Source organism: Rhinolophus sinicus, chromosome 16, assembly GCF_057876585.1.
Source record: "Rhinolophus sinicus isolate RSI-liver-muscle chromosome 16, RSI-T2T, whole genome shotgun sequence".
Lineage (NCBI taxonomy): Eukaryota > Metazoa > Chordata > Mammalia > Chiroptera > Rhinolophidae > Rhinolophus > Rhinolophus sinicus.
Window position 1 is genome coordinate 137489187 of NC_142516.1, and position 22649 is coordinate 137511835.

The window sequence follows — 22649 nt, forward strand, 5'->3', positions numbered from 1 at the left end:
GTGCCATTGCCAGGGCAGGTTAAGCAGGAGGAGGGATTTGAGAGTCAAAAAGTTGAGTTCAGCCATGTGTGATGTGTCTGTGAGACCCCAGATGTCCAGCCAGTCCCTGAGACCTGGGCAGTTCCCAGAGGCACTGCCCATGGTATTCCACGAAGCTGGACACCGACCACATCCAGGTTCTAAACTTAGTCAGCCCTGTGATCTCTAAGTCCCTGAATACCTCCATAGTTAGATTTCTCAGATGTGAAAGGGGTAACAATAATCCCTAAGAGACAAGATAAAATGAGATGAGCCAGTGTATGGTGCAGCAGAGCTCACCAGCAGTCACTAGAAAATCACCCAGAAGTTAACAACGGAGCATCATCATAAATTCCATTGAGTCAATTCAGTGATGCCCGATGTCTTATATGCCTCTGGGAAATAAAATGTCACCAGCCAATCAAGCTACCCACCAGGCTAAGATACCACCGATCACAACACTCATCTTATCTCAGAGATGTGAGACGTGACAACTCTTAGATCATGGAGCATGCAATGAGCAAGGCTCTCCCTCCCCTGACATCCCAGCACTCCGCCACAGGGCATAGCCCCCACCGCCTCACCATCCCTAGGGAGTTCTAGGCCATGTTTCTTTCAGGCTGCCTTTGGAAGATTGGGAGAGGAAGGGTGAGGGTTGAGGAAACCCCTGAAAGGCTTTGGCCTGGACCACTGAGTCCCCAGTGTTGGCTGCTGAAAACCTGCCTCCTCAGGTAAAAGGAGTTCTCTGGTGACTCAGTGCAGCCCTCAGTGAGCGATCTGGTCATCAGGGAGAGAGGACATTCCATAGATCACTTGGAGGGGGGTCAGGGAAAGTGGGCAGGCTGGCAATGAGGCAGGCACCACAGATGGGCGTGGTGTGAGATCACCAGCCTTCCCAGATACAGCCTGATGCACCAAAGGCTGACCAACAATACCAAAATAGGCCTGCTCCTTGGTCCCCCGCAACCCCTGATGCTGGTCCAGGGCATGTGGGCAGCCTGGGTGGACATACCAGCTGTGAAGTCACACACAGCCTGGCGCCCTCCAGGGTGGGCTTGACTGACCTTCCTACTGGTTCTCAGTGAACAGGCAAGCCTCTCAGAATTCTTGGCGCTGGAGGGGCACCCCCAGGCCCTGGAATTTTTATGTAGTTGTTATTCCGAGGCCATGCTGGCTCGCACCACATTGTGGCTTAGGAGTGGGTTCAGGTTTTGGTTTCATTTTAGAAGCCTGATCCACCACGTTGGTTCTTCAAATCCACAGTTGTCTGAGGTTGGGAAATATCTCAATCTATCCCAGTAGTTCTCAAAGTGGGGTCTCTGGGCCAGTAGCAACTACCACTCAGGGAACTTATTGGAAATACAAATTCTCAGTCCCTCATGGACAGACTGAGTCAGAAATTCTGGTGGGATCGCTTAGCACTCCAGGTTTTAACAAGTCCTTGCAGTGTTCTGATGTCCTCTACTGCCCTGACTCCCTGAAAATAAGACCTAGCCAGACAATCAGCTCTAATGCATCTTTTGGAGCAAAAATTAATGTAAGACCTGGTCTTATTTTAAGACGAGGCATAATTTAATAATATAATATAATATAATATAATATAATATAATATAATATAATATAACATAATATAATATAATACTGGGTTTTATATAAGACCAAGTCTTATGTTAATTTTTGCTCCAAAAGATGCATTAGAGCTGATTGTCCGGTTAGGTCTTATTTTCGGGGAAACACGGTGTGTTAGAATAACTGAAGCAGCCACTTTCTGTGTGAATTCACTGCATCAAGGTGATTTGGGGGTTCTCAGGGAGCCTGAGGAGGCAGAAGTCCGAGGCTACGTTTTTGGCTTTTGCAATTCTATATATCGGAATCCATTCCCAGGCATTGGGTGACTGCACAGGCTCACCCAGAGGGTAGGGTCAAATTGCCACGTGATAAATCATCCATGTCCTGTCGGGGTGAGGCCATCGAAGGGGTGGGCCTTTGGTGACCCCCCAATCACACCAGTGCACAAGTAACAGCTTTTTAAAAGGATATTTGTGTGTGGCTTCTAAAAATAAAATGCTCTCTTCTGGAAAAATGCATAAAAGTACAAAAAGAAAAATATGTTTGTATATTTCCTTCCAGCCTATTTCCTGACTGTGTGTGTCTGTGAAACTTCTTAAAAATACAGTTGGGCCAAAGTCCACAAAGAGCTTTGCAGCTTGTACTCCTAGCTTTACATCAGGAGCACTTTCTATACCAGACTATTTTCCTATAAATACGGATGTGCTGTTATTTAAGCAGCCCAGTGTTGGACATTTAGGATGTCTCCAATTTTTCAATATCATCAATAACAGTGAAGATTTTCCATGCAACATGTAATCTTTGTTCTACATCCTGATCATGTCCTTGTAATGAATAACTAGAATGTGTGATGGTTAGGCTATTAATTCTGGGTCCATCTTTACAGAACTACCATGTGGAGAGGTTGGAGATGGTTCTGCCCCACCAGGGAGGACCCTCCAGCTTTGACAGTGTAGTCAGCAGATGCACTCCTTAGTGAGCCTCCCAGCCTGGATGCTGGGCTGAGAAACCCTATCAAATATCAGAGACCCACCATGCAAGAGACCTGCGAGGTCACAGCCTCCGAGTCAGTGGCTGGGCTGAGGTGATGGAATCATGGGGGCCTTGCTGACAAGCATCTCACAGGGATAGAGCTGCGTGAGCTCAGGGCTCAGGGCTCTGTCTTGGGGTTTCTCTGGGAGTGTTTTCCAAGGGGTTCGAGAAGTCAGGTCCCAGTGGTGTCCCTGCTCTCTTCTCAGGATCCACTGCCCACTGCCCAGGTGTTCCTGCCTCAGAGACCCCTCCCCAAAGCTGAGGCCCCTCCTGCCCTCCCAGGGCCAGCCGTCTTACTAATTATTCTCAGAGGCTCAGTTTGGGATTGAGTCAGGATACACACGTAACTACAATGTTAACTTCGTGTTTCATACTTAAACTTAGAGATATGCACAGAACCGCACAGAGATATAAATTCCCATTTATACAAGTATAATATGTTTATCATAAAAAGTTAAATATCTTACACATGCAAAGTAGATTCCCAAACTGTGATTGTTATTTAACAGAAAAGAGACTAGTGACCCAGAGCGGTGACGGGTGTCCCTGACGTCTCTGAGTTATTGGCAGAGATGCACTAGAATCCAAGTCTTTTGGCCCCTAGTCTTCTGTTTTTCCTCCAGGACTTGTTGGGTACTCAAAATAGGGGGTGTTCCATAAGAAATTTTCTATGAAGTCACCTTGGAAAAAAATGATAATATCTGTAATAATTCATTTTTCCTTACAGCCCCAAGAGTGGCAAGATTTGCAGCAATAAGACACCCATTGATTCCCAAGCCCTCAAAAAGAAGGTCAGTAAGGTGACCTGTGACCCAGCTGTACGTGCCATCCTCAGCAGCCTGTTGCTCTACATCACTGGCCATGAAGACGCGCCCCAGGGGCGGACTCCCACCAAGAGGGCAGAGAGTAGAGAAAGTCAGGTGAGCTGCAAGACTGAGCCCCAAGACACCAACCGGCGGCCCACACGCTTTCAGCTCCTGCAGGCCAAGTTCATGGGCACTGGCCGGGAGCCCTACCTCAAGAAGACCCGGGAGGTGGGAAAGCTGATCTTCAAGGACAAGCAGAGCCCAGGTAGGAGCTTGGTGACTGCCACCGTCAACAAGTTCCTGGAAAAGTCCAGGGAGGGGGCCAACGGCTCAGCACGGAGCCGGGAGCCCCTCTGTGGTGATAAGCCCCGGTGGGGCCTCCCTGTTGGGAAAAACACTGTGAAAAACATTCTGAAGAAGTTCTTGGCCGCAGAGGAGAAGGAGGCTGAGGAGAAGAGGGTGCATGAAAAGCCTCCCGCAGAGCGGCCCAAAGCCAAGGGCCTCCTGCCAAAGATCATAGGCAAGAGGGGCTCAGTCCTGTCCAAGCTGCGGGAAAAGTTTGAGCAGAGCAGTTGTCTTTGCTCAGAGGCCAGCATGTTGCTGCTCCGCACAGAGGAGCGAAAGAAAAAGAACCTGCAGAGGAAGAAAATGCACCGGCCCGAGATCCGCGAGCTCTGCGTGGCCACCATGGCCAGCACCTGCATCAGGATGCCCCCGGCCCACTTTCTGGCCTGCTCAGCTGAGCCTGTGCCAGCCTTCAGCATTGCCACAGTCGTCTGCAGCCCCAGAAGCTGGCTGTCCCACTGTGCCAAAATCAGACACTCGGATCAGGGACACATGCCCCGAAGAGAAAGAGGCAGGTCTCCCAATGCAGAGGAGACAGCACCCGGTGGGAACATAACACTAGGAAAGGGGCTGCTTGGGGAGGGGCCAGCACAGTCCTCGAAACCACACGCCACAGCTTCCAGAGACAGTCTGGAAACAGCATCCCCTGGAGCAGGACCTGAGTGTGTCCACAAGCCTTCCCCCTTTCTTGCATCCCAAAGGGGCGAAGCCATTTCTGGCCTCGAGCCTGTGTTATCCCTACTTGAACCAGCCAGCCCAGGGTGCACCGGGGTATCGGGAGGTGACAGGATGCAGGGTCCCCAGGCAAGCAGCACTACAGATGATACCCAGGAAGCAAAGGGGGCAAGAGTGGGCTTGTGCCCTGGACCCTTGGGCGAGGGAGCGGAGGAGGCCCCTCAAGTGGACTTGATAGTTTGCAGTTCGGAGGATGAAACAGAAAGAGTGATTTCAGACTCAGAGCAAGACCCCTTCTTCGCCATCCAGAAGAATTTCCCAGAACAAACAGCACCAGGACATATCCCACCGCTCAGTGCAGCCACAGCCCAGGCCACCCAGCACACAGAGTCAGCCTTCGAGCCTCCCCTAATAACTGTCAAACTTCCTGTTGTCCATGAAATGCCACCCCCTCCTGTCATGCTGCAAAAGGCATCTGGTAGTGAAGACCAATGTTCCCATGTTCTGGGAGGAGAGAGTGTGGTTGAAAACATACAAGTGCTATTTCCCACTATGACTGAGAGTAAAAGTGCCAACCTGGCCAAGACCGGAGTGAGCAAGCTTGAGGGGACACCCGGGAGACTCAGCACCCCTTCTCAGCGGGGCTCACAGGCAGACCTCAGCCTCACAACTCTAAGGGGCGCTGCCAGTGTCCATTGTGACATCCCAGACACAGCTCCAACACTGAAACCACAGAAAAGTCCCATTGGAGGAAAGGAAAACAAAGGAAGTTTTGGGAATTCAAACGAGCTCAAGAACCATAAGGATATTTCAAGCAAGGATGTTTCTGAGCTCAGTTATGAGAAGCACCAGTTGTCAGAATCAGATGAAATGCCAATCCGTGATGAAGACACCCCATCCCATCATCCCACAGCTTCGGAAAATCGTCTGAGAGGAAACAGCCGCTCTGTCCCTGGGAGTCAGCTAGTGCCATCTCCCAACAAGAATAACTCGATGGGCACCTCAACATTGGTGGCGGCACCGGCCAAGGATTGGACAAGTTCAGAGAGCATGTCCACAGTGGACAAGAACACCTTGCATGAGCAAGAACGCAGGAAGCCACGATTAACTGAATCCGCCCTGCCCCTGCTGATGGCTGAAGGAAGCCCCAACCAGGATCTGGATGAGAACAGACCAAGCTCCTTCAATGAAGGCCCAAAACCAAGTATTAAAGCCCCCAGGTCGGGGACGGCTACAGGGACCACCAAGAGTCACACAGCACCAGCGCCAGGTAACACCCTGAAACCCAAAAACAGTATGCCCGAAGAGTGGGACACTTCGCACAAGGGGGAATGCAGCTCCTCGCCAACAAGTCACAGTTTTATAACAGAGGATCTCAGTCAGGAACCCACCTGCCACCTCTTCTTGACACCCGGTGAGCCCTCAAAGCTCCACAGTAGCAGCGCAGCAGAGGGACGCGTCTGCCAAAACTTGGGGGAGCGCCCACGTTCAACCTCACAGTCTTTGGAGGCGCTGACCGCTCTCCCACAGGAGGTCACTGGCCCTGAGCTCATGCCTAACGAGTCCCGAGTGGGGGTTTCAAATGAACCAGCAGCAAGCAAAACAAATACCACAGCTCGAAGCAGAAATACTATAGCTGCACAAACAAGTCCTCGGGGGAATAACACAGAGTCCCCGGTTCCAACCTCAAATCTCCCCGTGCAACAGGGAAGCAGTGTAGCCAGGTCTCTGCACCACAGTTTGGGCAAACTGCCCTCACCTTCTGAGAACCAACAGGCCAAGGACGAGAAGCACCTCATGTCTGAAAAGCAGCTTCCTCTCCGCACTGGGGTTTCCTGTCAGTTTCCCTCAGTGCCACTGACAGCAGCAGAAGGGCAGCAGGTGGATGGGGCACCCCAAAAGTGTCCTGACCTCCAGGCACAGCTGCTGCCTGCATCCCGCATACAGTCTGGCATCCTAGAGGAAATAAATGTCAGGAAGAGGCCACAGCTACCACAGGCAGGGCTGGGGAGTCAAGAGGAGGGGGCCTCAGGGCTGGTGGGTCTGAAGGGTCCTCGACAGAAGGGAGTAGCTCCTTCGGACCAGAAGGCCACATTGCGTGGCTCTGAAGGGGCTCAAATACAGACCAGGGATGGCAAAGTGAGTAACATGGTGACTGCTGAAGTGGAGACTCCCTGCCGACACGCTGAGACAGGTCCAGAACATACACCAGGACAATGGGTGAGGACTAGAGAGGACCCCACTCAAGGACACAATGCCCACACTGAAGAGAACCAAGCACCTTCCCCCCTAGAAATGGCAGGGCGCTTGGCACAAGCCCAGGACGGCAGGGTGGCATCCCACAACTCGGTGCAGCCCACAGGCAGCTCTGCAGCAGTGGCGTCCCCTGCAGGTACAAGCTGGAAGTCCCAGAGACCAGCCCCTAGGGATGGCGAGGGGGCACCTGGAGCGCGCCACGAGGTGGGAGAACACTGTCATGAGGTGGCCAAGGGCCAGACGTCCTCCCACCCCGAGCCAGCACAAGGCTCTGCAATGCCGACGCCTGAACCTGGGGGCTGCCAGACACCCCAAGACCCAGCCCAGGAGGCACCCCCAGACATCCCTGGGGTAGGGAGAAGCTCTCTGGATCTTGAACATCGAAGAAAGTCAGCACACTTGGCAAAATACAGAGCCCAAAGCTTTTGCGACCAGAGGTCTTTTGATTTGTCCTTTCGGCCCAAAATTACCAGGGCCAACGACACGTTTGAACTTGCAAAGTGAGGGCCCCCAGCTTATGAGCCATGGACATGTCTAATGACTCAGTTTTTGCTCCTCACTCAGGTTGTAGATTGTTTTTCCCACCTCCAAAGGAGCACAGCGTTGAACGTCCACATTCAGAGAGGTCTGTGTAGTCCTTTCCTTTCACTCTTACAGTAACTGACCCCAGGAGGATTGAAGTTCCGTAACTCAGCACATTCTTACCTACATGGGCTGTGGAGTTCTGCACCTTTTGCTTAGTGCACGTGGGCTTCTTCCTGGGAGATCTGAACAGCGAGGACGAGGAATGTGTTAGGCACACCAGGCGTTTGTCTACCACGGACCCGTTCTTTATTTAACTGGAGGCATCTTCACTAGGAGTGCATCCAACCACACACTTCTATCTTCTCACAGTGTTGTTTTTAGCACTTTTACATTTGGTGCTGAACTTTTCACGTGTCCATTCTGTCTCCTCATAGGGAGCTTGGACCAACTTTGGTCTTTGAGGGCACTTCTTCCCTTGCAGGGTCCTCAGCAGGCACAGATGTGGTCAGCCTCAGACTGTGGTCCCTACTTGCTCAGACACAGCCAGTGCCACCCCCTCAACATGGTGGTAACCCTGACACATTCTGGAAGAAGGGCTAAGAGCTTTAGTTTCCCGCAGCAACTCCCAGTGGGATGGCTTGGGTCCACGACCCCCATCTGGCCAGGATGAAGGTCAGGAAGACGAAGTTAGGATGTTGGGATCCAGGCTTTGGCACCTCCTCTTTCTGCTTAGGAAGGTCAACACCTGGGCTCAGCTGGGCCAGAGCAGAACAGACCACGGGAAACGCCTGAGTCAATTCTAGAAGAAGGTGAGGATGCAGGTCGATTAAAAGGTCATTTTCAACACTGCTTCCTGGTGCACACAGTCAAGGACGGTTTCGTTCAGAAAAATGGGCGTGGTGAGGAAAATAAAACGTCAGCCTCTGTCTTTCACTGTCATCACAGCAGCCTCCATGGGGTCTCTGAGTCCTGCTGGGAACCTGGACAGCATTGCTGGTTAATGACACGAACACAATGCTCTCTTGTCCTGCTGTTACTCTCCTGAAAAGCATATGAGTGTTTCCCACACTCCCCAAGATGTTATATTATTCCAGTTTATTTTCAGTCACTAAGATAATGCCTTTTCAGTTTTGAATAGTGTATAGCAGTATAAGGAAGGAAATAAAATCGCCGATAATAACACTACCTCAAGATAATTTTTGTTACTACCTTGGACTGTTTTTCTTTCTTCAGCATCTCTTCTAAAGCACAGACACAATTGGGGTCATATCTTGGGGACAGTTTTAAAATCTTAATGTTACAGCACATGCATGTTGGAGAGTTGTGAAGTGGTCTTTGAAAACCTGACATGTGTGCTGCTCAATTCATTCTGTGGACGCACTTGGGCCACGGGTTTTCAGAAGGAACTGACGGTGTGACTCTCCCCGCTGGCCAGCTCACTGTTTTCGATGACATCCTCTTGTGGAACATGGATTTCTGCTTTTTGAAGACTTCTTGATGTTTGCTAACTTTGCAGCTGAGCAATTTTCTAGACAATCTCTACTTGTCCGGAGAAGCTTACTTTGACATGTGCTGTAATCTTCCTTATTTAATGATGTCAGTGTTCATTTAGAGGAGGGTGTTTTCCGATTTACGATTTGCTAGGGCGCTTAGAAACAACTGGGTTTGTCAGTGTTCAGGCTATCCATGCCGAGCCTGGGCCGCTGTGGTCTAGCAACCCAGGACGGTTCGGCCCGGTGTGACCAACGTGCATGGTGTCCTACATGGCACTGAGCAGGGTAAGCAGGAATCGTGAGGTCCATGCGTGATCAGCTGGGCTCATTTCCTGCTGCCCTCCTCTGTCTAATCAGGCAATTCATTTAAAAGCCAGCGGATTGGAAACGCCTCAACTGCACTGTCAGGCAGGTCTGAGAGTCCCACAGGAGCTCTCAGATGGGCTGGCCTTGGTGCAGGGTCTCCCTGTCACCTCTCAGAGGGAACCTTGGGGTGTTCCTCTGTGAAGCAGGGGCAGCGCTCCTGGCTTACACATGAAGCTGTCTGCCTGACTTACTCGTTGTTAGCAGCGTGAGCTGGTCTATGTGACGGTTACTTACATGGACAGCACTGCCCTGTGTCTAGTGTCTGGGCACCTGGATGAGGACCCCAACTTCTTGGAGGCAGAACCCTAGGGAGGCACCTCACTTGGCCTTTTGCTCCCACTTGGGGTTGAGGGCTGCCCATGGACAGGACTGGGGCCACTGGCTCCAGTGCTGTTCCCTGTCCACTAGAATAGGGTGCTTTTTCTCCAAACGCATGGACTCTGGGGGCCCAGCGTGCCCCTACCCACCACCCACCCCCACCACCACCAGAGTTCTGGGAAGGCTGCATCTAGACTTGGGCAAAACTCAAGAGGCTCATGAGACAAATATTCAGGGAGGGGTCCCAGCAGAGGTCCACAGGCGCGGGGCTTGTTATGGTCCCATCCACCACACCTGTTCACAGCCAGGGGCCTCTTTGCTGGCGCTGGGAAGGTGACTTCCTGCTTATTTTCTTTCTTTCTTAATACTTTGTTTCACAAAGGATTTGAGGCACTATTTGGCAGAGAATGTGATGACCGACAAAGGAGATAAAAATATTGTATTTACTGGGAGTTCCCTTTTTAAAATAAAATATCTGGCAAGCACAGGGGGAGTCTGTGCCCCAGCCAGCAGGCCACGTGCTCAGCCTAAGGGGCCTTGCTCTTGTGTCACCAAATACAGTTGCAGGTTACGTTGCCCTGTATGCCAATGTTGGGGTGTCACCATAGAAAAGAATCGAGAGTGATTTTTCATGAGGACTTATGAGTGGTCAGTGTACCTTCACATTACAGAGACCATAAGGTCAAAGGATAGCTTTTGAAGAGTTTACACTGTCGACATGACTGCCATTTCTACAAAAGAAAGACCCACGTGGCATCCTGGGTTAAAATAATTATTGCAGAGGGGTTTTATTTTAAATTAAAACCCACAGCAAATATTTATATAAGCTTTTTGGTTGACATACTTGATTTTGCATGTCAGAATAGCTTACACCTCACTTTAGGTTTTTACAGCTCTTTCTACAGTTTACAGGTGCATCTGTCAGCCAGCCACATGTATGGTACGTACCTTGCAGGGAAAGTGAGGGGGGGCTCATGCAGGAAACATCAATCGAAGAATCACGAGTGCCCTTGTATATCAGACGGTCCATCGGGGAATGTCATTCCTTAGAATTTTACAAATTCAGCATCACTTCTGTATTTTTTTAATGAAGGCATCTTTGCTGTTTGAGTTATGGTCTTTTAATTGTTGAATTATGTATTAACCCACAGCTCAATGTTCCGTTCCTTGTTTTATCCTCCTTTGTATACAAACTCTAAAATGGATTCATTAGAAATTACTAAATATTATTTTGTTGTAGTCTCTCCTTTGAACTTTTACTAACTTTATTCAGCTGAAAACAATTTTAAAGAAAGAAAATAAAATATATTGCCCATCACAAATCTCTTTCTTGCCTCTTTGAGGGGCTGCATGAAGGAGGTAGGAATTTCATGTCAGCTGTGGGGTGAGAAGCAAGCACAGAGAGTAGCAGAGCCCCAGGCCACGGTGGGTGTGGGGAGATTCAGTCAGCAAAGGAGAGGAGGGAGGCTCCTGGATCTGGGAGGCCCTCATGTGAAGAAAATCCCTCCGGGTGCGCTTGGGAAAAACAAGCAGCAGGCCTTCCCAGGATACTACCTAGGCTTTGGGCGAGAATAGAGAAGGCTGCTCCCCAGGCCAAGTGTAGGCAGAGCCTGGGCGCCAGCTGGGCTGAAGAAAGGGCAGCTCTGGGAGATGCTTGGGACAGACTGCACAGGAGAAGAGGGGCATAGGGCACCAGGGGTCAGGGCACAGCAATTCCATGTCCGCTTCCTTCCAGGACGTTCAGAGAAGCTGCTGTGCCCGGACCCAGGCCTGTGGTTCTTAGCTTCCTGGAAGAGGAAGAGCTCATTCATCTGTAGTGAAGAGCACAAAGACCATCAAAGGGGGTGAGCCTGTCTTCCCCTAGCGATCTCAGCGCACGGGGGTGGCTGAGCGCTGCTCCTGAGGCAGGTTTGGAAAGACGCGGGCACCTCTTGTCCTGAACCATTCCTTAGTGACAGGAGCTCCATGGGATGAGGTCACTGTGTCCCCTCTCCTTTTGCCCAGGAAGGATTTCTGATAAGAATCTATATAGCTCTCCAAAAGCCCACAGATAATTCAGTTATCTGATGACAGAGGACTGGTTTGGCTGAGATCCACAGCCCCGGGTGATGCAGCAGAATTCACTCCAAGGTTAGGAAGCTACTGGACACGCAATTTGTGAATCTACCCTACACCTGTGAAAGAGTTGGCGGTATTTTCCCTAAAAGAATAAAGGGACCTACAAAGAAAACTGTTTTGATAACTCAAAACATTTCTGACACCAAATGTGCGGTTTTCCACACCAAGCCATTCTCCAGGTCTCTGAGATACCCGGCGGTACTCTACAATCCCATTCAATTCTGATACCATCTACCTGATTAACACAGACATTATAGGTTAAGAGCTCAGCCCACAGAACCGCCTCCACTTGAGATACCAATTGCAGTATTGGGTCCCTAGGTTTCCACACTTCTGTCCAACCTGGCTACAAATCGGAGTTCCCATGACCCCCTCCTCAGGTTTGATAATTTGCTATAACAGCTCACAGAACTCAGAGAAACACTTTACTTACTATTACCAGTTTATAATAAAGTATATTATAGAGGTTACAAATGAACATACGGATGAAGAAGTTCACAGATGGGTCCCGGGAGCAGGAACTTCTCTTCCTGTCAAGTTGGGGTGCACCACCATCTGGGACATGGACGTGTTCACTCCAGAAGCTCTCCAAACCCTGTAGCCTAGGATTTTTATGGAGGTTCCATTAAGAGGCATGATTGATTAAATCACTGGCCGTTGGTGACTCAATCTCATGCTCCTCCTACCCTCCACGAGGTCTAGGGTCGGGCTAAGAGTTCCAACCCTCTAATCATTGGTTGGTCTCCCTGGCAACCAACCTCCCTCTTCAGAGAGTCACCTGGTTAGCGTAAACTCAGGTTTGGTGGGAAGGGCTTATTATGAAAAACAAAAGATGCTCTGCTCACCCTATCACTCAGGATATTCCGAGGGTTTTAGGAGCCCTATGCCAGAGACTGGGAGCAAAGATCAAATACATATATCTCATTAATCATGTTGGGGAGGAAAAATTATCCTCTATCCCTCAAGGTTCTTCTGGCTGGACTAATAATCAAATTAACACAAGACAGCTTAGTAGGAGAAAAACAAATTAAAGTTTAATAAGGTGTATACCTCCTGTATATGGGTACATTGGAGAGACCCCGGAAAAGTAACTCACCAAAATTGTGGTAGCCATCACCTTAAATACCACTTTCAGCTAAAGACAAAAGATGTTGGGGGTGGAGAGTCAGTTATGGGGGGTTACCAGGAAAAGCACAGTAAAAACAAAGGTAAGTGATAAGACAGGAGTGGGTAAACAGGAACGAGGCTGGGGTGGGGTCGGGGGGCAGCCATTTGATGGAGGGGTGGCTCCAATTTAAATTCATATAACATATGCTAAGGTTTTGATAACAAGTTTAACCACACCTTCCCCCAAGCCTCCCCCCACCCAACAGACAAAGCTGAACACAACAGAAGGTTCCACTACAGGCCGAAGCAAATTAATTACATCCTGGTTAGAAAAGTATAAAACTCCAGCTAAACAGAAACTCAGCACAGCTGTCTACCCTAGACCCTAGCAACAACTCTGATGGTGTTTCTCTTTTTAAATGAGCTTTGTGACTTCTGTTCCTTTGTGCCTCCTGAATTCTTTCACAACTGTGAGCAAGCAGTCATGACAGTAAGGTTGTTACACAGATTTAAAAATCCATGCTAGGGAAGGCAAGCCCAGTGCAGTGAAGGAGACACCCTTACAGATGGAGGTTTCCCTTACAGTGTAAATGTCCTTTCACAAAGGATACCTTCTACTAGGTTTTCAGAGCTTCTCTCACATTTGCTATTTCTTAAAATTAACCAGACTAAAATACTCAATATCCCAAAGAGGCACATTTTGGGGTGGCAATCTGCTCCCCTTCAGTCACAATGTCACAGGGCCACAGTTAGTGTTGTACTGGGCTACAGAAAGAGAACTACCTTATTGTTTTTCTACATTTTGCAGTTCCCCACAGGCAAATTGTGGCCCCTCTGCACGGAAGCCCAAACTCATGACCCACCCCTCATGGGCCTTAGTCTACAGTCTACAGCTGGGCTCACCCAGCATGGAGATCCCTTCAGCCAGGATGGGGACAGTGAGGATCCAGAGCCCACAGTAGGGAAACACAGTTAGCCATTGCCTGGTTCCAGTAGCATAGAGGAAGATTGTTCTGGGGGCCATGGGAGGACCCGAAGTCAGCTTGAAGACCTCCTTACACTCCCGCCAACGAGACTTTGGGCTACTAAATGCCACCTGCTACGTCCCTTTCTGCTGACGTCTGCTGGGACGGATTCCTCTCCTAGCCAAGAACTAGGCATAGTGCCACAGCAACACCCAACAGAACACATGTGCAGACAGTGCCTAAATCAGGACACACACACACACACACACACACACACACACACACACACAAAATGCAATCCAACACTGGTCTATCAAACAGACAAACCTCCCCACCTACAATTTTTTTTTTTTTAAGGAAACAGTAACACTCAGTACTTTTGAGAGTGTGCTGAGACAGGCATTCCTGATGGGCCCCAAATTGGTGCCTCCCTTTGTAAAGCAACTTGGCAATCAGTATCAAGAATCTTTAGAAAGTGTGGGTCCTTAGTCTGATAACTCTACTTTTTTAGGGATCATATTAAGGAAATATTTTTTTCATAAAAATGTTAAAAACAATCTGTTCAGTGTGATATTATTCAAGACAGAGACAGACATGACAGAAATATTTGTCCACTATAGAGGCTGGTTAAGTGAATTATGGCATATCTGTTCAGTGAGATAGATGCAGTCATCTAAAATCATGCTTGAAAATAATTTTGTGAAACGGAAAATGTCTTATCATTTAATGTATAAAATCCAATACAAAACAGTAGATCCAAACATGTGAAATACAGGTAAAAGGAAGAAAACAAACAAACCGAAAAATACACAGAAAGGCAGGCAGTGGTTAGCTGTGGATGGTGGATCTGTAGGTACTTTCTTGTCTTTACATTTGTCACTATTTTCTAAGTTAATTTAAATGCATGGAGACATTTTTATGACCAGAAATTAAATACCAATGTTTTCAAGAGTCACAGGACCCGGATAAGTGCTGCATAGACCCTGTGCTTCTGTTTATAGCTTCGTGACACTGCCCAAGTTAGCAAACTTCCAGGTCTCACTTTCCCATCTTTAAGTTGGGACAGTAACCAGCCCTGCCTGTCAGGTTGCTGGCAGTCATGTGATCACTGGGTCCAGAGCTTGGCAGGGTGGAGTCTGTGATGGAGTCATCTTGGTGTCCCAGAAGACACTTTCCTGATGGCACCTTAAACAGGGGATGGGCCCATTTCAACTTTTGAATCCTGTCCTGGCCTACTCTCGTGAGGAGGGGGGTCCTCTGTCCTCGTCCACCCTCTGTACTCATCCAGGGGAGGCGCAGGGGCAGCTCAGGAACAGGACTCATGCGGCCATCACTTCCCATATGCCCCTCAGCCAGGACCTCCCCAGAATCCTTAGTCCTGGTAGTGACCGAGCCACTGCCGTCGCCGTGGCCACCAGAGGGCACTGTGGGCCCCGGGTAAGGCCAGCCCTGAGATCTGCAACCTGGGGTTTTGCTAGACCCAGAGTGAAATGAGTGAGCACGTGAGGGCCAGAGCACGCGAGACCTACACCACTTTGGTGAGCACTGCTTCCAACTGGGCATCATGGCTCGGGGCAGGCACGCAGCTTCCTCCAACCCTTCCCAGAGCTGGACTCTGCACTACAGCGGAGCAGCTCAGGCTTGGGGGCTCCGGCCTTCCTGTGGGGTTCCAGGTAGTTGCTGCGGCCTTGGCACCAGGGAACCTGCAGCCAGCTGCAAGCTTTGAGTCCTGCCTTGCCACAAACTGGCTGCGTGGCCTCAGGAAAGTTCCTTGTGTGTGCATGAGCATGCACGGGTGTGCGGGGGGTGGGGGTGCCTGCGAGATGGAGGGGGTGATCCTCGTGTGCATGTGGGCGCATGCACCACAGCTTCCTTCACCCTAAAGTGAGAATCGTAGCACCTACCTCATGGGGCTGTGTGAGCACTGCGTTAGGCGCTGTGCAATCGGCACTCAGCACCACATGGCACAGGGCGGCCGTGAGTCTTACTACAGCCGATTGTGGGGCCTCCTAAGCTCTGACCAGCAGTTGTCATTTGGGAGCTGCCAGTCCAGGCTCAGCACTTCCTCTCTGTGGAGGACGGAAGCTTCTGACACTGGCCTGGCATAACTGAGCTGACCGATCGGACCCTCCTTAGGAAATGTTTCTGCTTCTATCCTTGTGGCCCCTGCCCCTGACAGGTGTCAGTGACAGGGTTTTGCTGTGCCAACAAGGATGTAAACCCACCTCCTTCATCCTGTCCTTTTGTCTGTGAGAAGGTCACGGGTACCAGATTACTCAGTCAGCATCCCTGGTCCTCATAGCTCAGGTAAACAGGTCACATGGCAGGAGGCAAAGCTGGGGTCAGACACACAGACACCACACAGTGCCCTTCTGGCACATTGAAATCACTAGTGCTCCCCCAGATGTGTGAGTGCAGGAGTTTGCCATCAACACTCTTTGCTGAGAACGAACACATAAATTCTACTGCTTATGTTTACCTCCCATTGGTGGCAAGTTCTTCTTATCACTCTCGATGGAAACCTTAGCACTGTGCGGTTTTCACTTTTCCTGAATTCTCTCAGCTCTCTCTAGCTTATGACTCAATTAATATTTCCCCTCTATACCTTTTCTGAGAAAAACATGCCTTTAGGAGACTGTGAGTCTCAGGCTTATTCCTAGGAAAAGTCAACAGATTTTATGCGGATACTCTCTTTTTTAGATGTGCTTTTCTTTTCAATGGCTTTGGCAAATGGAGGTTAAAAGTTTTGGGCATGCTCTGAGGGACCCTTTCCTTCCAACTTTCATGAAGATTAAAGAGCTGCCCGCAGGACCTCTGGGAAACGTATGACCCTCACTACTTCCTTCTCCATGCAGAGAGATTTCTTCCCACCACACCCTGACCCACCCAGACAGAAATGTGTCCTATAGGCTCAAAGAGGAAAATAGAATCAATCAAAATTATGTCTTGAGCACCTCCCGGCAGTGGAAAGGTTATGTGGGCTACAAAACTATTTAAAACCTCCCTGCACTGCAGCATGGAGGGACTTTGAGGACATTTTGTTAATAGAAATAAGCCAGACACAAAAAGACAAATACTGTGTAATTCCACTCATATAAGATCCCTGGAATAGTTAGATTCGCAGAGACAGAAAGTAGAATGGTGGGTGCCAGGGCTGGGAGAGAAGAATGGGGAGTCGTTTAATGGGAAGATCAGAGAGCTCTAGAGGTGGATGGTGGTGATGGTGGCACAACAATGTGAATGTACTCAGTGCACTGAACCGTATGCTTAAATGTGGTTATGGTGGCAAATGTTATATGTTAAGTATATGTTACCACAATTTTAAGAGAGGAGGAGACGTCACTACATGGCCCTGCACTGATGGACAGGAAGGGGATGCAGCAAGGTTGAAAGGTTGAAGGGTAGCACCTGAGAGGAGGAGAGGAGAGCGGGCCACCAGTGGGTCCCTTTCCTGCACTTGTGTTTGGAATAGCTGAGAGCTTGCAGCCCCCACGTGTGGAATGAGGGGGTGCACTGCCCAGCATGGAGGTGGCTGTTGAGAAATGTCAACAAGTCTCTAAAAACAAACACCCTCCCGAACTTTCTGTCACTTCAGACTGTTTAAATATTCTTTTTCCAAGCAGCGTCTCCAAACAAATCCTGGGACTATAAGCACAGTTATCTTTTGTTGATTCAATTCCTTTGAGTCATTGTGAATAATTTGCTTCACTGTTTACCTGAAGGAATGGGAAATGCATGAAATTAACTTTATACTTATTTGTTCTTGAGGCCCTTCATCACAGCATTCAACCGATGCAAAACTCTCCAAGGAATCTGATAAAACCTTTAGGATGGTACAGTAACAATAAAAGAAGAAAAAAGCAAGCTTCTGTCAGGTTGAACGTTTTATGACACATTTGTTCCCAAAATTATACAGGTGACATCATTTCGCTTCCTAAGATAGAGCTCAATGGAGGAAAAAGAAATACCTAATTGGTACTGAGGCTGACGTTCATGAAGACCAAACATCAGCTACAGAAAATCTAGTAAATTCTAAGCTAAAAATACCCTGACTCCGAGAGATACCACTATGAGATGTACACACATCTACAGCTTACCATGGAATTAGCAGAATGGGGACATCTTTAGTGAGAAATCACTACCAAATACTGGTTACTCCTGATACAAATACCACAGTGGAAGATGAAAACTGTAGTAATTACACAAACGGGACCAGTAAGGTCAAGCTCTGTTTCTGCCCAGTTTTCAGTATTGAACATTTGACACTGACGTGATAGGGCACGCTCAAAGATGCTCTCATAGAGGTAAAATGTCATAAAGTAGAATACATTGCCTCTTATGGAGTGGAGCAGGTGAATTCTTTCAGGATAGGGGTGAGGTTGAGAGCCAATGTCCCAGGATTCTCCCTTTTCTAAGTAGGCTTTTATGTGGTTCACAGAGTATGCCTGGTATTGCTAAGCCCGCACAGACACAGACCCAGAGAGCTGTATGAATAGCTCACAAATAATGTCATTCTGCTTCCATTTGCCATCATCACCAACATGTCTTTAAGTATCACCTAGTTGCGGGTACCGGGAGCTAGTCACAATGCAAAGAGCCCCACAAACATTGTTCCTGCCTCTAAGAATTTACATTCAAAGACACCTCCAGGAGGCTGCACACCAACATTGTAAGGAGGCCTTTAAAAGGGTGTGTGCATTGGGGTTGGTTTCTCTTGTGCACTTTTCCATATACATGAAAAATTGCATAATTAATTTTTAATTAATAGTTTTAGGCATACAAAACAATGTAATAGACATTTACATCCCTCACAAAGTGATAAACCCCCCCATCTACTACCTCTCTGGCATCATATGGCTGTTACAGTTCCACTGACTATTCCTTATGCTGTACTACACATCCTGTGACCATATATATATATATATATATATATATATATATATATATATATATAGTTAACATTCATTATTGTTCAGCTTCAGCTTCAGGTGTACAATGCAGTCATCAGGCATCTACATTATCCCTGAGGTGGTCTCCCTAATAAGACAGGTGTCCATTGGATACACTATAAAATCTTTATAACATTATTGATTATGTTCCCCAAACTGTCTTTCGTATCCCCATGACAATCTTGTGATTATCGATTGTGCTGTCTAATCCCCTCACCTTCTCCCTCATCCCTACCCCACCTCTCATCTCGCAAACCTCAGTTTTTTCTCTATTATCTCTGAGACTGTTTCTGATTAGTTTGTTCATTAATTCTATTCCATAATTAATTTTTTTAATCTTAAGAGGAAAGCATCTGGAAAAAGGGAATAGGAGAGCGTAGTGAAGCATACCTTTTCTTTTCGCCTCAGTTCTGTTGGATTTCAATTTTTTTCAGCAAGCATTTATAACGTTGTAATAATGTATTTTTGAGGAGTTTCTGGCTTGAGCAGATAGATTACTTGGTGGTGCCCCAAAGCAAGGTAGGAGCCACGAGAGGAGCACAGTGTTTGTGGGGAGATGAGCTCAGTTTAACTGTATTGAGTTGGAGGCACACTCTGGGTATCTTGGTGGACATGTCCATTTGGTTGCTGAAAAAATAGGACTACAGCTCGGAAAAGGGGTAGCAGCTGGAGGTAAAGGTCTGGGAGTCAGCACTTATTTCAGGAAAGAAAGTGGACTCAGCACTTTAAGAAGATGTGAGCAGAGACATCAGAGGTCTGAGGAAGGTGAGAGTCTGTGTTTCCCAGCATGGCTGTCCATGGGAATCACTTTAGGGATGTTATAAAAATCCCCAAGCCTGCACATTGGCCTAACAACAAACGTAGCAATGAAATCTCCTCCTGGCCCAGAAATCCTCTCCAGAAAGGTGGTAGAGAAAGAAACAGTTGTATTATTTTGAATAAGCATAAAGCCAGAAAGTGGGGTGCCTCACAGGCAGCTTGCTAAGAGATGGCCAAGACAGAAAGAATTCCACCCTTTTGTGTAGTCGGGCTGATACCACCCATGACATACGTGTCCGTTGTCTTTATCCAAAGGAGAAATGAAACTCCTGTCTTTTCAACAAGAGGAAGTTGCATCTTGCAGACAAGCTCCTGGGCTAAGGTCCTCCAGACAGGGGGACCCTCCTCCACGTTCCCATTTCAAAGACAGCGTTCCACACCCAAGAAAGACATCCTAGGACACAAACCTGCCGAGAGGCTGCTTCCACTTTTAGAAAATTTTACATGTATCTCAAGGAGGGTGAGAACATGCACGGTGTTGAGTTTTTTAAAAGAAATGCTGATGAGGCGAGGCGCTTCTCACTCCCTCTTGGCACTAGGGAAAATTTTAAATTAAAATTTGTTTTTCAGATTTGCATTTACCCTTATAGTAATCACAGTGGTCTTGAATCAATTTGTTTGATGGACTGGCTGACCACAGAAATCCTTTAGAAGTTTGTGCTCTTATGTTTGAATACAATTTGGATACGACCCTAACTCCAGCTTCAAGTATTTATTTTAAAGTTAATATTCTAAGGATTGGGTTACTAGTCTAGATTGTTGATATTTACCTTTGTGTATTAAAAACATTTCCCATTGGCCTTGGAGGACCCTGTACCTTGCCTCACTGCTTCCTAACCTAGTAAGTCCTGATACCTCTTCCCCTGAAATCCAGGTTTAAGTAGCAGAGTGGGACCTCCTTTGCATCTAAGGCAAAGGATGCTGTCAACTTTGCGAGGGTGACAGAGAGGCAGGTGCTCAGGCTGTTAGAAAACATCAAAAGAAAAAAGCTGAGAAACAAAGGACATTATTGTGCTTTCGGACTAATGACCTTTTTAAGAAAAATTCTCAAGAAAAAAAATCTCTTTACTGCTTGTTTAAGGAAATCTGGGTCACAGTGTTTCATATGCCTTCAGGATAGGATTGCCAGCTAAATACAGAATGCCCGTCAAATCTGAAGTGCAGTGTACATGAATACTTTGCTAGTGAAGGTCATACTGGATGCCCTGTATATGTATTTTTTATTTGCTAAATCTGTTAGCCCCATTTCAGGTGTAAGTGAAGTGGATTTCTCTGGGTATATAACTTTTGTGTCGTGAATCTGGGACAGTTTTAGTTTATATTGTTGGTCTTAAGTTCCAAAGTTAAGAGCGTCATTTTTCCACAGTAGAAATATTTTTTACTGTGACTGCATTTGGAGATAGGGCTTTTAAAAAGGTGATTAAGTTAAACTGAGTTCATTAGGGTGGGCGCTAATCCCATAGGACTCGTCTCCTTATAAGAAAAGGTGATTAGGCCACAGACACGCACCAAGAGAAGACCATGTGAAGACACAGGGAGAAGATGGCTGTTTGCAAGCCAAGCAGAGCGGCCTCAGGAGAAACCAACCCTCTCAGCACCTTGATTTCGGACTTCCAGTCTGCAGGACTGTGAGAAAATAAATGTCTGTTGTCTAAGCTACCCAGGCTGTGGCCCATTGTTACAGCGGCCCGAGCTGAATAATAAAACACTAAAACTTGGAGGTTCTATTATGAAAGGAAGAAGAGGAGAAAGGATGGTGGGGATCACAGTATCTGCTGAGTGTGATACCTGCCCTCCTCTGATGTCCTTCTGACTTTCCCGAGGACTGTCTATCAGGGTGCAGTTTGAGGCAGAAGCCTACTTCTAGCTCCCTGCAGTGCAGACTCCCACCATCCTTCAAGACTTGACAAACAACACTTGCTGGGTGGGGCTTCCTTCACCTGCCCAGAAAGAAGTACCTGCTCCCTCTCCCGAAGTACAGTATCTCGTACAAAACCTTATTAGGGTCATTACATAATACCATGTTGTATCACAATATTTTTCTTTAAAATGTTCATTTTGTCTTATTATAAAGATAAATCTTGCTTATGGATAACACTCTTATAAAATTGTCTCCAAAACCAAATCCTAAGCTTCCTGTAATGCCAAGAGCCTACAAAATAACTGGCATTTGAATCTGTATTGAAAGGATGAGGGAAGAAAAACCAGCTGTAAGAGTCTGACTTATGAACCACACTCAAAACCCATCTCCTTGCTTTATTTATAATCAAGCCTCTCACTTGCATAGGTCGCCCTGCAGCTGTAAATTACCCTGGCAGAGTGGAGGGCCGGAAGACTTTGGACCTGCCGTCTCCCTTAACTTGTTTTTCTTCTTTAAAGATCTTCATGGAAAAAAGACTCTAAGGTGGCTTTCTGTAAGGCAAGTGGGGCATATGGGGCCTTCTGACCTGGGAATCTACTCTCAGATGAAAATGTACGTGAAGCCCAGAGTTGAGGAGGATCTGGAACAGGAACAAGAAAACAGCCAGCATTCGCTCAACACGTTCCGCACACCAGACGCTGGCTAAGCCCCTTTCGTTTTCTCCTTGAGTCCTTCTGTGCACGAGGTGATGTGACCCAAGGAGGGTCACACACCCAGAAGCAATCAGCTGAGACTTGAACCTGCAAGGTCTCCAGGATCCAAGCTCTTACCCGCTGCAGCCTTGGGGAGAGTGGCTTTCCCCAACCCAAAAGACCCATGTAGAGTGACCCTGTGGTCTGGTGTTCCGGGAACAGTTCCGTTGTTGCTTGTGATCCCAACAAAATTATTTCACTAATTGTCCTGGCCTGAATCTCACCTATAAGGCAAAGAAAAGGGCGGGAAGGACGGAAGGGAAATTTGCCCTCAGAACAAGGTCTCTTGCACTTGCTCAAGGAAGCCACCCAGCTCCCACTCAGAGAAGTGGGCAATTTGTGGGATCACTGGAAACCTCATAATGTCCCCACATTGGTCATTTTTATGTCCTCATCCTAGTTCCTTCCCCTTTACTCGTAACATCTGCATGTTTCCCTGCAGGAGCAGAAGGCCTCACAGGGACCTGTGGGGGAGAAAGAAACTTTCCTCTACCCTTAAGGTCCTTTTGGCTTGTCTAATAATTAAACAGACATGAGACAGATTAACAAGAGAAAAATGCCCCACATTAATTACATATGTGGGAAACCCTCAGACACAGGAGTCAGAGACCCCACATCCATGAGAGGTTCAGAGACAGAAAGGGAAAATGAGGCATATGTGACATTCTGAACTAA

General features: G+C 47.8%; 1 protein-coding gene across 1 annotated transcript in view; it reads left to right on the plus strand.

Moving 5' to 3' along the window:
- The window catches only part of ADPRHL1 (ADP-ribosylhydrolase like 1), a 37766-nt gene extending 27041 nt beyond the window's left edge, over positions 1-10725 (plus strand). Inside the window, exon 8 of the mRNA XM_019746598.3 lies at positions 3347-10725. Within this exon, the coding sequence (XP_019602157.3) occupies positions 3347-7205 (3859 nt within the window). The 3' untranslated portion in view covers positions 7206-10725. The remainder of the gene's footprint in view (positions 1-3346) is intronic.
- Positions 10726-22649: the final 11924 nt, after the last annotated feature.